General features: G+C 43.2%; 1 protein-coding gene across 1 annotated transcript in view; it reads left to right on the top strand.

Annotated features, from left to right (window-relative positions):
- The window catches only part of LOC1273935 (uncharacterized), a 65,723-nt gene that overhangs the window by 2,301 nt on the left and 46,105 nt on the right, over positions 1-17,317 (top strand). The window contains exon 3 of the mRNA XM_061650944.1: positions 4,439-5,617. Within this exon, the coding sequence (XP_061506928.1) occupies positions 5,441-5,617 (177 nt within the window). The 5' untranslated portion in view covers positions 4,439-5,440. The remainder of the gene's footprint in view (positions 1-4,438; positions 5,618-17,317) is intronic.

The raw sequence follows: 17,317 nt of genomic DNA, 5'->3' as shown, positions 1-17,317 counted from the left end.
CATCCGGCTTACGGTGGTATGGAGATTTACGTCAAATTCATCAGCCCAGCGAAGGGCGGGTTGCCGTTTTCTGCCTTCCTCTGCCTCTCCGTGGCCGTGTGTTCGTGTCCCTTTTATGTGCGGGCCATATTGACGCTTGGGCGGTGTCTGGTAGCTTTGTGGTAGCGCGGATGCTTGCTTTCTGTTTGGGCGCGTCGCCAAAAATCAAGACGATGTTCACCTCCCCCCCCCCCCTCCCGGTAAGAGAGAACTAAATTTAAAGTGGACAGTGGAATGTTTTTCCTGTCGAAGTTTTGCCTTTATAAATGGTCCGAAAGCAAAACACTTGAATTTGATCGAGAGGCAAAATCAACTGCGGTACGTTTTGGAGGAAGGATTTGGAATGGTTTATAGCATTTCAGAGATTTCCCCTATCCAGAAACACCTCCCCCAAAAAGGGCCGGAGGATATAAAACAGATTCTTCATTAGGTGACGGAATCGAACTGAGCGGTTCGAGCTCTTGGAACGGATGATGAATAATATTAAAAAACAAATAATTCATTTATGAATCGCTTCAGGGGTTTTGAATATTGTTGTTTATTAAAAGAGTGATTAAAATGCATCATTCCGACGCATCATCGTTGTGGCTTATTTTAATTGCGGCGATTCTGTCGTAAATTGATCGTTCATTCATGTTCTGGCTTCCCGTGGAACGTTGCCAAATTTCGGAATTTAATTATACATCATCCACTTGATTACTAACCAATCCAGATGCTGTGTATATTAAAAGGGATGAACGGGATATCTCGGGAGGAATGTCTATTTGTTTTTAACATGACATTTTTACTTATAAACAGCACATTTTTCCGAGATTTAATCATTTTGTTGAACTATTTTACCCTTTTGGCAGAATAAACAACACTTTTGTTGACAGAGTCCCTAAATTTCACGAACCAATACTGTTGGTTTAATAAAGTGTTGGCATCTGCATTTCGAAAGATTCTTTAGGAATATGCTATCAACAAAGTCGATTGATTGTTGATTTGGTACCCTTAAATGTCGTTTAGAGAGGGGGAGAGAGAGAGACTGGGGCAAAGAGCAGGAGTGCGTGTTGATAGGACGACCTTGGTAGTTGAAGCGCTACTATGAAAAACAATTAAATTGTTATCTGTCAACACATATCAGAAGAATAAAGGTCGATTTATTTGATCTTTTGGACGTGATCGGGCAACGTTAAATGTGTTGCGAGCGTCCGTAGGGGAAGTCGCTTTTTTCGCTCTAGAATTTAGTTTCTGTGTAACGGAACCGTACAACACATCAGTCCCAGATACCAGTGCAGTGTTGCTTATCTTATCTGACGAGTGCTGACGAGTGGTTTTGCCTATTTCACTATTGCCCCGTAAAGAATTCCATTCGTCATGTCTCTGTTTCTTTAAAAAGAGTATTGCGTGGACTTCACCGTGATTGATACAGGGCTGCTCTAAAAAAACTGTTTAAATCTTTTTAAATGCTTATAAATTGTTACAGAACTGGAAACTGGAGTATCACGGTGGCCTAGGGTTGGATGACATTCCATACTCAATCCACAAAATTAAAATGAAATTTGATGGAATTTGAAAATGAGGCTTATAATGTTAATCTGGCCTGAAAACCCCTGGTCAGAGAAGCTCTTGACGGGTTTGTGGGGCCAAGACACGTTCGCAGCTGATAATGTCATATCAAACCATCAAATAATTACAATCAGTTTTTAGAAAATAATCAAACATGCATCGTGATAAGGTTTTCCTCGGAAAAAGCTTTTCGCTGTTACGAACCTCAGCATTAGTTATTGGAGAAACTATATCCTATACCTCGGGATACATGTTTGTCGGAAATGTTTTCCGTTACTCTCATTTAACATTGTTGCTGGGTTTCTTTGTCAAGTATAATATGATAATTGTTCATTAACAATTTTTTTGAAGCAGACTTTGACTTTAATAATCATTATTTTGTGTAATCTAAGACAAAAGTGTAATAAATTATGATCCTGTTAAACTGATCAAAATTTTTTAGATAATTTTTTTTTCGGATGGTAGTAATTTCTGTACAGCAGCCCGGTAGTATATCGGGCTCCTACACTGACAAATTGATTCCCTACCGGACCTTCTTCCTCCCGTAGCAAGAACTGAATATCCGGCTGCAAGATATTATCAATTCTCGGAATTCCCGGTACAGACCGGCATGGCCGCGTATGTCACGTGTTTAGTGGTGGGAGCTCGGAATCGGACCTACCCGATTCCGATTCCGTGTTCGGAATCAATTCCGGAGCCGATTCCGATTCCGGAGTCGATTACGGAGCCGATTTCTGAGCCAATTCCAGAGTAGACTCCGGAGCTGATTCCGCGGTCAGTGTCTGCTCCGGAATCGGAATTGAACGGGGAATCACAACTTGCCCCGATAACGGAATCAGAATTGACTCCAGAATTAGAATTAGCTTCGGAATGGGAAGTTTTGAATTGAAAAAAGAAGTTTCAAAAGCGAAATCAGTCCGGGAATCTCCATGAGAATGGATCGTTTACAAGTAAATTTTGATTTTTTTTGCGGTTATCGATACGTAGTATGATTGGATCCTGCTGATGCCGAAACTGACTCCGTTTGGAAGCCGATGCTAATTTAGGAGCCAATTCCGATTCGAGAGCCAATTTCGATTCCGGACCGATTCCAATTCCGGAGTCGATTGTGGAATCAATTCAGGAGTCGCTTCGGATTCTGGAGCCGATTCCGGAACCAATTCCGGACCTACTATCCGGAATCGATTCCAGAAAATTGCGGAGCTAGCCGGAATCGATTCCGACAAAACTTCATTTTCTTCATTTCATTTCACATTCATTTCACTACTCGTAATGTTAAAAAGAAGAAGATCAGAAAAATAATTTACATTTAACTACTCTTTTAGAAGAGAAGAAGATCGTCCGCCTTGCAATCAACTGAAAAGCCCTTTTCGCATCTCAACACACTAGCCGCGTGTACGTGCGTCATTTGATCAGCGGTAAAGTATAGGGGAAAGCGGGGCAAAATGGGCATGTGGGGCAAAATGGGCACCCTCTATTTAAGCATTATTTGACTACAAAGATGCTTTCCAATGCTCAAAATGTATTCATTAGAGTGTTCTATGAACACCATGTAAGTTTCATAACCCTTACATAACAAATAACTAAGAAAAATGCAAAATAAGGTTTAGCAGCATATTGATGTAATTTTTGCCACTTCGAAAATAAGCTTAAACGTGTGTCACAGGGATGCGTTGAAGTTTTTCATGATATATTTTTAAAGATATGATATTTCTTTACAATTTGTCTGAAGAAAGCAAGGCGATTGAATGCGTATTTTTACTAATATAATAAAAAGTACAAAAATGCTTCACGTGGGGCAAAATGGGCAGTTACGCTTGGGGCAAAATGGGCAGATGCTTTTGACATACGGCGCGTGGTGAGGCTATGGTGTTGTATTTGTCGCCTCAATAATGATAACAGGCACAGCTTCAAAACATTCAATTTTGTAGATTTAAACGTGTAAAAACTGTTATAATTTTGATAACATATTTTTGGAAGACTTTCAAGGGCTTTTCTGACCAGCAAATCAAAAGATAGAACGAAAAATACATTTCACGAAACGTGCGCAAAAGCATAGACCATTACCTAAGCGCAGTTGTTGTGGCCCATATTGCCCCAGTGTTTTGACGTTTCACAGTTTGTTTACATATGCCCATTTTGCCCCAGGGCTATGCCCATTTTACCCCGTGTGTCAAAATAGCTTCTCGTAAAACATCAACTTTTATTTTACATTATTTTATTGTTTTTAAGTTGTTTTCATTATATGTGGCAATTTTAATCCATAGATAAATGGTGGAGGTATACCATAATGAAACAAAAATTGTGTTTTGTGGAATATTCAAAGGAATATTCAGTAAATTGCTTAACATGCCCATTTTGCCCCGCTTTCCCCTACCTGGGCCGAAGGAACACACAAACACACCAACATCCGCGTTATCACACCCACGCGCACAAAGCGTTTATCTGCACCTTATCGGTACACGCGTGAAAAGTATCGCAAGTGGCACGAAATCATGACGGGCCGCTTTACACACACGTTTTGCTGTGATGATTTCCGCGTTCGTGTGTGCGTGTGAAACCTCTGCGCCTCTGCGTCTCTGGTGCGTGTGCCTCGGTTGCGTTTAGTAACACACCTGGCACACAAGCCGTGACACGGAATAGCGGAAACGTTAGTGCACTTTTCGCCGGCGGAAATATTCATCTTTTCGCGTGTTGAACTCACCTCCCCAGTGAAACCACGACAACCCTTACTAAAAAAATCGAATTGTTACGAGTGTGAAGGCCTTTATGTTTGCCCCCCTCCTTCGAAAAAAATTGGGAAAAGAAAAGTAATGTTTTCCATCACGACTACCATTTCCACCAACAGGTGACAGCGGCGGCGGCGGCGGCAAGTGTGAAGTGAAAATCCCTACCCCCCCTTCTCGCGAACCCTTTACTTTCGCCGCCCAGTGCGCCAGCAAGGGGAGACGTTCTAGCGAGCGGCAGTGAGCGGCAATCAACGGCAAATAGTGCAAACGACGAGCCCCCGCCCCACCCCAGTGCCCCAATGGAAGCGCAGTGTAATGAGGGCGCTAGAGGGAGACAGCCCAAGTGCTGGGCGAGAGCGAGCAAGCGAGAGAGTGGGAACGTGCGCGCGTACTAAAAGCTAAACCCTCTACACTCTCTTAGCCTGCTGCGCCGGCAGGATGAATGCACTCGATCAGCATTCGTAAACGGGGGAACAACAACACGCGGTCATTCGTCCAGCGACCGTGCGTACACAAAGTGTCAAAGCCGAATTACAGCTGTTGGAGTGAGAGTAGTCGGCCAGCCTATGTGTGAGAGTGTGTCATTGTGTGCGAATAGTGAGCAATTTCGTGAGATGCAATTCGTAGTGGATCCTTTTGCAGAAGGATTAGAAGAGATGATCAGTTTATAGCGAAAATAAAGATGCTCCCTAAAGTGTGTGTGTGCGTGTGCGGTTTCCAAAAGTACACAAATGATGATGCGCAAGTAGGTGAATGGCCAGTCGGGCGCATTTGTTAGTGGTTCGGGATTAAGCGTCCACAGCACAGAGGAGCGAAAAGTGTCCACAGTGTAAGTGACGGGTGTGTGTGCGCGTGTGTGTGTGCGCGAGTGCTTGATATCGTCTTATCTTTAGCAACAAAATTAAAAGTAGTGCTTGAGGGATAGCCCAGTTGTTGGCCAGCACAGCACATTCGAGCACATATTTCTGCCAACGCCCTCCCAGCCTCCCGGCGGTGGTGGTGGTGGTGGTCGGCCCCGCTGGTGCCCCGCTGCGAGCGATGTGCGTCGAACGGTTCGGCTCGACGGTGCGCAAACACACTCACGCGGGCCTGCCGGTGGTGGTGGTGGTGAGCTGATAAAGATGAACGTTGGACAGCACACCGGGCCGGGGCCGCCATTGAGCCGCAATGGCTGCTCGGACCGTTCCGTCACCGGGCCGTCCTGCCGGGCGCTCCGGACCGCCGTCTCGGCGCTCTACTGTCTGGACGATTTTCACCGCGAGCACATCGGGTCCGGCTTCTTCTCGGAGGTGTACAAGGTAAGGCGGGGGGATCGATTTTGTTTTAATCCTCACCCAAGCAAACTCGCATATAAAACAAATGATCATTTTATTATGGAATCAAACAAACCATTCCATCACACAACAACACACTGAACACCCACACACTGAAAGACGCGGGCATGTGTTGTTGTGGATAAGAGAGACACAACAAAAAATGCAAACAAAGTGAAATCAGGTCCATTTACACCATTTCCCCGTTTTTTAGGTGGCGTATTGCTTGAAAACCGCAACACTCTGCTTGCTGGGTTTTTGATTATGCGTGTAAAGGTCAAGAAATTCCGTCACTTTTCGCCAACCCAATCAATCCCAAACAAACGCACTTGCGCGCATTGCAGCTCAAGGCTTCTTCTCCCCTTTTCCCCTCCTTTATGCATGGCAATGTAATTAACAAAACGCATTGTTATCGACTCGACTTCAAAGAGGCGGCAAAAAATGATCATCACTAAAGTGACGACGCCGCGATCACCAGCGGGCTTCTTCTCTAACTGCACGTGATATCGTGTAGATGGGTGTGTTTGTGTGTGTCCGTCCTTCAATACAAACAGCCATACCATACGGCCGCGATCGTGTGTGATAAAAGCGATTTTCTCTTTTTCATGCTGGAAAAAGCGACCAACTTTTTTGTTTTGCTTGAAGAGGAGGAAGCTGGCGGGGCTCAGATGATGGGCAGCCGAATGTTTTCATTTTCCCTCCACACCGGATAAAAGCTGCTCCACCAGGGTTGGTCTGGTGTGTGATACTGGAATGGAATGGAAGGGATTGAAATCGTTTCACTTTTTGGCGTCCTCTCCCTTTGGTCCCTTTTGTTTTGTTTGTCTTTCAATCGAAGCTTTGTTGCTTTATCGCTTCGATAGAGGGAGAGAGAGAGTCTGTGCGCTATCGTTGTGATTGGATCGGCGTTTTTGATTTCAGGTTAGGTGGACAGTTAAATATTGCATGATTTGTAAGGGATTCTTAAAGACTCTCTCTTAAAGAATCCGTTGCTGTCGTGTGAAGAGACTCGTAACATATTATGGGCATTAATTTACATCTTGGTTAGTCCATATAACATTCATCATTTTTGCTACACTTAATATTATTTTTTTACTTTGTTACTTGAAAGTCACAAAATGTCTCAAAAATAAGGCTATGTGTACTGTATGTGATTGCTTTCCCCCACTTCCTTGATCCACTTAACTTTTGCATATGTTTCCTACTAGTTCAATTGCATTGAAATGATTACTTGTAAGATGTTATTGGGATGGGCAGGAATTGGGGGATAAATACTATATTGAAATCACTATATTGCTTAGGTTAGGTGTCTAGAGTTTGCCTAAAGCTTCTCAGTAAACTGGTTTTTTGTTTCTCACTATCCACCTTTTTAATTTTTTAATTTTTTATCCATTTTTTCATTAATTGCAATGGAACTTTTAAAAGATTAACTTGTCATTTTATTTTGATTCATATTATATTTATATTTTTTTTGAAAACCAATGACTTTGTACAGAATATTTCATTGTGGTGAGCGCAACAAAATGGTTTTTTTAATGTGTTTCTAAGGGCATTATAAATACGCAAGCTGATGTACTTTTTTGTGGCAAATTTGTCTGTCCACCAAAAAACAAACAAAACACTTCTTCCGCGGATTTAATCTGTTTAATACACGGAACACAGGATGCTCAATCAATGTTATCTGTGACAAAGGATTCAGAACTGATGCCACTGTCCTGAAATAAAGCTAACTCCGCTGCAAGAGGGTCGCCGTACCTTAAGATCAAGGACAAGTTTAGTATCAAGTTTCAACATGGAATTATTTATTTGTGGTAGTTATTCATGCTGTAAATGACTCTGCTTTAATATAAGTATTTAAATGTTTAAATTTACAGCAAAATTGATTGTCCAACTCTTGAGCTACTCCAAGTAGCACTTAATGTGACTTTTTGCAAAAAAAGGAGTGTAATAAAATACATTTCTCAACCGTATAAAATAAAGTCTATTGTGAAAGCACAGCTACCGTGTGCTTAAACATTACCCAAATCCGTGATTAATTGGTGAATGCTTTCGATAATCTGATTTTACTGTCACTGTGGCCCGATTCTTCAGTGTCGGTTGACTTGCTGTCGATTTGCCGAATATTTTCCACCATATGCCCCCCCTTGCTTTACAACACATGCAGCGCTTACGGATGATTTTAGTTTAAACATTTCTTTGCTCTCTTGATGGAACAGGGTACAGGGTAAAGGGAAGGGATAATTTCCTTGCGTGAATTTATGCTGATTTTCCCGATTATACGCCCGGGAATCGAACACCCGTGGCAACCTGGAAAGCTGGACACAAAACATAGGCAAATCGAATTGACCGACCGCAGACGAAATCGCACAAAAAAACCCGCCAAAACACCAAAGCGTGTGCCGCGACCAAATGGCGAAAGTGGAACTGTGTGGGGCCAGCTAGTTCTTTTTTTTTAATTTTATTTTAGTTTGTGTTGCGAAAATCGATCCACTTTTCACGCGGCGTTAGCTGCCCGTGGTGTGTGCGTATGTGTCTGTACGGTCATGCTCAGTGCACCGTTTGTAGACGGTTTAATTTCGGCCCACACCGGGCTCGTGCACGTTGGGTAATGGGGAGGTTTTTTTTTGGGGGCAATAAAATCAGCAAAGAAAATGCCCTAAGTCTTAAAAAGAAACAATTGCGCCCCGATTGGGCAATTAGGCGCGAGGTGCGAGATCGGGATAGTTTCTTTCATTCCGATTGTCAATGGTTTTGATTTGTTAACTGTTTTTTTACCTTCACCAATTGTTCCGATACTGGTGGCAGTGCACTGCAGGGGGGATGGAGTGGGGTATGAAAAACGGAGCTTAATTTAGCGAAAGTTGTTTCCAATTCAATTATAAGCCCCCCGGGAGGGATGCTGTGTAGTGCTCTGAATTTTCCAAATTTAAGTTCCCTAATTGAAATATTAAACGTATCGCTTGTGAGATGCATGCGCCTCCCCGCCGAGTGTTGGAGGCGAAGAGCCTGCGAAGAGCGAGGGGGTAAGTGTGTAATTTGTTGCGCCTTAGATTTCCAATCGCTTTGCGACCAAACGCTGATCGGAAGGGTTCGGTTCTTCATTGGGCCGCTTTCACGCTTGGCGCGTTATTTTAGCAGGTCAGTGTTGATTGGGGTTTTGTGGTGTGTACCCCTACCCCTTCCCTACAACATCCCACGTCCCTCTAATAACACTCCTGGACCGGCGCACTGCAGTGGATGCTTTATCTCACCCGGAAGTCTTGTTAAAAAGCAGTCCAACACTATTAGGTGAGATGGCAGGGAGCAGTAATAACCAAAACATAAAAAATAAATACATACACATACACAGAACCGCTTGAGGTATAGTAGTTGTAAGCGTCCCTAGGAAATCATATATGCCGGTTTATAATTTAAATGTGATAGAAAGCCGGTTGAACGCTTTCCCAAAAGTATATGCACTTTTTCTTCCATTTCCCATCGCGATCATCTCATCTTTGAAGATTAAGAAAAAAAAAAACCCGTTTTTGCTTACATTTCTCACAATTTGGAGCATTAGTTTGGTGTTTTTTTTGCGAGCTTGATGCAGTGATACGTAATTAGGGGCGGAAAATGATGTGAAAGATTGTGTTGTTGTTGCTGCCAAATTATGCTTTAAGTGGCGATCAATATAACATGTTTTGGCCCGGATTAGGTCAACGCAGTACGCTAATAGCTGGAAACACATCAGTATGATGTAAAAAAAAACGAAAAAATAATGTAGCCAAATATTAAAGAGATTTTGTTTTTTTTTGAATTAAAAATAATGTGTAAAATACATAAGCGTTTTGCATAAAAAAACATCAGCATTTTCTTGGCTCCATATCGTAAAGTTTGCTACAACCTGATACTAAATAACGCAATAAAGCAACCTGAAACTTAGATAATAATACATTTTGATTCCAACTGATTTTAACAAATTTAGAATTTAATTTATCATTTATTTACCCATAATTCATAAAATTAAATAAAAAGCCATTGAAAAGTGTCAACAAATCCTGGGAAACCCTGTTTACGACAGTGGTAGTTTTCTTGGGCAAAATTATAAATACATCTAGTTCAGTGACCAGTAACTGTTGAGGTATAAAGAGCTAAATTCAATAAAAATACCGAAACAATTCGAGGGAAAAAGGGACAAGTAAATACAAGAATTCAGCATAAAAATGTATGATGATTCTAAGAAGGCAAAAAGGGCCTCTAGACAGGCAACAATCACCACTAACTCACTTCTTCGTATTGAAGAGACTTTAAGATCCGCAATAAACTGTACTGTGTATGAGTCTAGAAAAAAAAACCAAAGAAATCAAATTCTTCAAGCACATACTTCGATGTACGCCTCGATGAACTACGTGTCCCATCCACATGACGATATTCTTATCGGTTTGTCATCACGAGGACTGCCTTGTGGCTTGTTTGTTTGATTTCGATTGGGGTTTTTTTTGCTCTGTTCATGTGTAACAATGATTAATGGTGACATATTTTGCCATCTGTATTGCCGGTTGTTTGCCCAAGAGCCAGAGCGTGATCACTTATCACGCTGAATTGCCGTTCCGGTGTAGCTCACAAGTGTAGTGTCTGTTCGAATTATCGCGCCCTCCAAACATACGGCACACACGCAGGAGGGTGTGTGCGTAATAGCTGCATTGTTTCGCATGTTGCGAAGAATGTTGCCATTTGATTGCTGTCTTTTCTGCACATACACACACACGCGGCGGGAAAATAAAGTGAAAGTAATGCTAAATTATACTCTTTCTTTTCTCAAATGCCCCAAACATACCGATCGTTTTGGGCTATTCGCTCCCAACACACACACACACACGCTCGGGCACTTGTGTTGGCGCCTCTTTGCCCGTCAATGCATTGTTGTTCATCTGGTCGGCTGGTGAGGGAAGAGAGCGCAGAGCGGGTATGCAGATGCCAACTTCCCGCTGCCGCCTGCAGAGCATATGCGTGCAATTTTTGGCATGTGCCGCTTACGCAAAAATGGCGAAACAAAACCCTTTTGCGCATCACGGCGCAGCACCAAGTGCAAGCAAGTTGGCTGGCTGGTGATTGTGCTCCTTTCACCCGTCTTTAGGGAATATAATTAAGCACAATAATTTAATTCAGCAGCGCTGCCGCGATCGTGCCGCGTCCCCCCCCTCGCGCACTACACAACCTCCTTTCGCACAAGCGGACGAAATCGGTTTATTAGTGGTTAATCAATGGAGAAGAAAACATGGGCAAAACGAGGAAAATAAAAACGCGTAGCGCTCAATTGTTTATGTAAGATTTGATTCGTATCGAATTGAGGAACGATTGTTGTAACACGATCAACAAATCAACCACAATAATGATCGCGCAATCCGTACTGTGGGGCGTCCGGCTTGTTTTGGTGTGCGTGTGTCTGTGTGATTCGAAGAGAGACAATCCATTCCTTGCTGCATCCTTAATACATGTTTCGTTGACCCTTTAGAAGGATTCGCACAACGCGCAGGGAAAGAAAGAGAAACGGTAAGCTATTCAATGCAAGCAAAACGAAGCGGTTGAAATGCTCGTGGAAGCTTTCCTCGCATGCATGCATTTTTTGCATTAAAAATAATTAGTAGCTGCCGGAAAACGCTAAGCCCGAAAACAACAATGTAAGGCTTGTGAATAATGTGTGTTAGCCGGGGTTAATAAATGCCATACCATTTCGCTCAGCCAGTTTTACTTTCGTTAATTTTCCCTTGCCTCGTCAATCCTCCGAAAATCGTTATCCCGGGCACGATTCAAACCGGCCCGATAAACAAACGCATACATCGCACAACAACAACACACAAAAAAAAACATAACAAAACTTTCGCTGCAATAATTCCTTACGGAGAGCGATGACGATTTTAACGATATCGGATCATTACTGAAATAGTTTTCCCGCGGTGTGTGAAGATCATTTTTCATTCGGCTTTCTCAACGCGCGAACGAGAAAAAAACAAAATAAAAATGCACACGCGGCGGGGGTTCGTCAGTCGGCGCGTGATTCCGATCGCCACCGCCTTGCGTTTGCGCGGCAGATCGATGCAAAACAATGCGTCATTATGCTTTCGAGCATCATTAGGAGGCGAAATGGTTGGCATGGAAACGAGCCGAAAATGTGAAACTTTTGACAATTTATTTACCACGGTACGCACCACGTGCGGAAGGGGTGGGGGCCCTTTAGAGGGGTACATGCACGGGTACCGAAACTGGGATTGACTCGGGGCTGGATCGGTGTTAATTATGCTTCGAAGCACATGGGACCCGAATTTCTATTCCTCCATTTCAATCGCACCTGCTAACTGGTTGGGTGCATAACATTAAATTAATAGACAAATTGATTTCCTACCGAGTGGAAGAGAAATGCTTTGTGGAAGAAAACAACAAAACAATGAGTGTATAATTCAGTGATCGGCTCGTTTCAGTTGCCCAAGGTTGTATGCCAGCGTCAAGAAGTTCAATGACTTGTCGGGGGGCGATGCGGTTTTGGGTGGCTTCCATACGGACGCGATACGGACGACGATGCAGACGATGCCAGACCGCAGACCAGATGGATGATATCCCACGAATCCACGAGTATAAGATAAAGTCGATCACGATAAGCGAACACACTGGAAACTATCGCACTCTCGTTGCTTTGGGTGTTAAAGCTGAACGCGTAATGTTTGGCGAGATTATTATGTTCGCTAACGGAATGACGGGGGAGTTGATGTTCGCTAGCTGATAACAACCTTTACGCTATTAAACCTATGATAAGAGGTCGTAAAGCAATTAGAATGAACATACTGTTTTTTCCTATTTTATTAGCATGAGTGCGATAATTAATGGGACTCTTTTTGTGCGTCAATCTACGCTAGACACAAGATTATAAAGCTCCATCATAGTTGATGGGGGAGAATGGACAAATCCTGACTTTATCCAAAATAAAGCGTATAAACTAAGCGTATAGAACAACAAAAACATAACAAATGTCGTATCTTGAAGTAGCACAACAATGATGTGGACAAATCTTGATGTTTGCTGAAAAAGGCTAACATGTACCTGTTGTGTTATGAGGATTATTTTGGCAAGCATTAACGAATAGAAAATATATCTCAATTCATTTCTTGTTTGGTGCAACAATAGTAGTTGGTTTAGGACTACCATGAGCCTATAATGGACTTGGATGTCCAAGTCCAAGAAACATAGCTTATAGATTATTTATCAATTTATTCGTATCCATACGCGTTATCGCTCATTTTGCTAGTGGTTTGTCAAGTTTTTTTAAGTTTTAGGTGTTGCCACGTTCATATCAAATGTCCGCATTTTATGCCGTGGTAGTGTGCCTATTATCAATACATTAAGTTATGCAGTTGCTTGTCCCAGTTTTAGCATTAATGCTATTGAAATTTGAAGTCTAATGTATATTTCTGGTGAGTAGAGCTTTATTTCCAGATGTCTCTAACCTAAGATATTGAACTGTACCATAAACACTGTTTTTCAAATGTTTGTCTTTTCATAACAATATTTTGTGTTAAGAATTGTATTATGTTTTATTAGCATGACGTAACTATTCCTGTGATTGTGACAATTTTGCCCTGTTCTTTTAGCGTTATGACATTACCATGTCAACCGAATACGTCAGATCTTGTCCATGGACAGTCTGGATAGAAATTTAACCAAGTCCAGGTTTTAGGAGGTCGTTACGCTACACATTAGACTTAACGTTAAACTTAACGTCTCTCCTGTACTATCCCGTACATACAACTTATAGTATCCCAATAGTGTTAATTTCATTTAAATAAGCGCCATGCCTCTGTCAGACTCGCTTAAGTGTGTGCTTACTGGTCGCCACTGGTTGTACATTCTTCAGATTGACGTTGCCTGGCCTAGCTTCAAGTAGGATGATTAAGGACAAAGCAAAAAACCTTAAAAACCGCATCAAGTTAACGGTTAGCGGAGAAATATGATCTGGAACAACACACCGTCCGAGAGCAAGATACCGATCAGACGGCGACCTTCGCTTACCGTCGGCCTCAATCATCCAGCTCAAAGGGAAATGTGCGCACGACGGCACGCGGTCTTAATTGAAGTGCATCGTGACACAAGGTTTGATAAATGTAGCCAGCGCGCTACAATCAGTGGACGGCATCTTGTTTTGCAGCAAAGCGAGAGCGAAAGCTAGTCAGTCTCAGCTAGCCTTTGCTCAATTGCTTGCTAAAGTCGATACAAGCTCGTTTATCGTAGCTCGGTGACATTTTCGGAACAACGGTGACCAGCTGGGCGGGTGACTTGCTTCTGGAATGGCGAGGTTTCGTTCGGCACGCTAGCAGCAACCACCACGCTGGTTTCGTGCCCTTCGCATGGGAAATAACGTATTTGAGGCAATCAGTACACGCACGCCAACCTCTAATGGTTTGTTTACTTCCACTTCCGTTGAAGGCGGCACAGTGTACTGCATCTGTGATTTGGAATCCCCCTCCTCCGTGGCTGGAACTCCCTGTCGGTGGCTTATTGAAGGCAGCCCTTTCTAGAGGCCCCACCTTAGGTTAGAATGTGTTTAAATTGCTAGATAGAGGGCCTGTGTACGTGTGTGGTCATGAACTTGAGTCAGCGTTACCCTGTCGCTCTACTGCAGGGTCATTGTGCCCGAACCACAGCAGCGTCTCGACCATTTGATTGCCGTGTGACGGCGCCTTGGCAATAGTACGCGATCGTGCATCACGTTCCTCTATCGTGTGCGATCTGCGCACTGTCGTAAAATCGTGATCGGAAGTTTAGCGACGTTTTGAAGTTTTAAATGTGCAACACTATCCAGCCACCAGACCTCCCTATGTCGTTGCTGTTTCGGCAGTATTGGTTTAGAGTGCTATGTGGTGGTTGGCGCTGTCACCGGTGTTACGAGTTTGCGGTGCAGTTTTGTCGCGTTGACCCGGTTTACCAGAATTAGGATGTGCAACGTAAAAGGTAATATTTGATGCATCGAGAATTGCCTTATCCGTTTGGTATTGTTGCCGTTATGGTAAGCGAAAAAAGGGGTCCAGCTCTCGTTGCGAGCCGTTGCCATCGGTTGTTATTCGTTGCGCGATCACGTGATGATGTCCCACGACCATACGTCATTTCAAGGCCAATGTTTGGTTTTTCAATTAGTTCAATTGACAGCGCTTTATGCGTTCGTTCTAATAAAGTGAAACGATGTTTTGGTCATATCAAACTGCCCTATCCGGTAGAGAACATAATACGTTGTTTGTTGCGTTCACAGGTTACTAAAATACAGCTACAGACACACTTGAATACCTACAAATGCAATTTGCAACCTTATTTATGAAATAGAAATTGGAATAAATAACGAATGCATGATAGAATCTGGGGTATGTTTAATTGGGAAAGCTATTTACAGAATATGACCGAATTCCCGCGGTGGTGGGAATTATCCCGATATGCCGACGCCACTGACCCACAAATAGATCGGCGTAGGATTTTGCTGATCAATCCGCGCAATCGAGCATGCGCCTCGCAATGTTCCAGAAATTATCCAAACACTCAAGCTCATCTCGCGCGCATCTACGGCCCAAACCGTTCCGCACGTAGCGTTATATGAATGGCCCGCTCAAACGCAACGATGCAAAAGCGAAGAGCTAGCTGGCAAAGAAAAACTCACCCATACCATAGCAGAAAGAAAACTCCTTCATCTAGGCTTTCTCTTCATTCATTTTGCTGCTCCGCAGGCACAGGTTGTTGCGTTGGTCATTTGCTCGAATCGGCGTAATAGTGTACATGAAGTCTGGAACCTGCTGCTGCTGGGGCCCACGATGATGCGGGACGGGCCGAGGGCCCTTCAAAAGCGCAAACTATCTTACGGGCTTCTTCAAGAGCTAGTCTACCATTATCATCATCATCATCATCATCATCCTCATCTTACGTCAATTACGACCCATCAGAGATTTATTGAACGTGCAGTTGATGGACGGGGAGCTTGTTCAGGTCGGTGGCACCACGCTCTCCCCGATCGACATGAATGAACTACAAAGCTCCGGCTGACCTTCAGCTCGATCGATCTTAGGGAACATTAGGGAGAAAAGAAGGGACCCTAGAAAATCGGGATTTTCTTTCCCCTTCTTCGCGGCTTTCTTGTGTGCTGCAGTTTATCCGTGCACAAAGTAACCTTCAAATTACGTAAAGCGAAACAAATTAGTGCTCTACTAAAAAAATCATCTGCTTTGACGATCTTCAGGTAGCTGGCGAGTGTGTGTGTGTGTGCACTGGAAGTCGAATCTGGGTTGCCGTAATGTGGCAACGATCCCTTGGACTGTTAATTCAGCGATTTTCAGATGCATTCGACATGTGTACCTCGTTTAGCCAGTCCAGGCTGCTGCAAATCCGTTAGACGATCGTAATCGCCGCACGTCGGTAGAGTTGCAATCGACCTCACTAGATTACGGTTGTGCAATGGGAATAGAGCGGTGTGCACTCTTCTCAATCTGACGTTTACCCGTGACGAACGTCAAGATACGGTTGCCGTGAGATATAGGAGAGCGGTGTGCGGCACCGTAAAGATGTGCTGAAGATTTTCCGAATGACGCACATACGGTACCTGCCTAATGATAGTAAATTGGGGTGACTAATTGATTTCTGGTCGTGCAACGGTTTTTGAGCAGAGACAGAATATCGGTTTTCTTGAAGAACGAGTCTATTATCCTCAGTAGTTAGATGATGAATGTAGGTCACGCGAGTTATTGTTTGCTTTTACGATACGCCCCAATTTGGGATGTAAATGTAGCTCCTAGAATCAATACGATCCGTACCGAAATTCGACTTACAATGTTTACTGATATCAGAAACTGTGAGAAATCGATGCATAATCAGAACTTAATCGCTCTCTCAGTTGATTAGCCTTTTGAAAGAGGTGTAGGTAACTGTTATAAACATTACTAGAAATAAGGCATTGGGTCATGATCAGGGAATCCCACGTAAATCTCACGGAGGCTTCCTGTTTTATGAAGATGATAAACTGATACGTCATTGTTTCAATGCATCTATGAATCCTCAATTTTCAGCAATAAAAGGTGTTGTCGAATTTATCGTACTTCAATACAAATCCTCTTCTGAACTCTTTAACTAGTTTACCTCCACCAAATCCCGGTTTTAATTTCATTTATGGGATTCTACGGGGCTCGTAAGAACACGATTACACTAGAGGATTCGCATTTTAGCAAACTACACCACAGTAAGGCACACCTAAATTCGGACGCGTTTCGTGTTAACAAAAAAATCCGCAGCCAATACGGAACAATAATTAATGCAAAGAACTATATACCGTTCTGCACAGAAAACACCGTACCAGGATGATTAGTTTTTCCCGTCGTTCTTAGAAAGTGTTCCCGTGAGAAACCTACAACCCTATTTCGGAACCTTTCGCTCACCTTCACCCGCGATACATTTAAACACATGTTTTTAGCTCTTCGAGATGAAGAAAAGGAATGCACAAAAATAATAATTAGCCAAGAGACTACTTTCTTGTGCTGTGGCGCAGCCCACTAACTGTAACCCCACTGGGAGGGAATGCTCGAGAGTTGCGGATGGGGAGGGGGAGCAGGAGATGGCCAAAAATGTGCCAAAAGAAAAGCGTGTAATTAATCGCATCATAGCCGAGGGATGTGTGTGTGTGTGTGTGTG

Source organism: Anopheles gambiae, chromosome 2, assembly GCF_943734735.2.
Source record: "Anopheles gambiae chromosome 2, idAnoGambNW_F1_1, whole genome shotgun sequence".
Classification (NCBI taxonomy): domain Eukaryota; kingdom Metazoa; phylum Arthropoda; class Insecta; order Diptera; family Culicidae; genus Anopheles; species Anopheles gambiae.
This window is presented reverse-complemented; position numbering and strand designations above follow the sequence as displayed.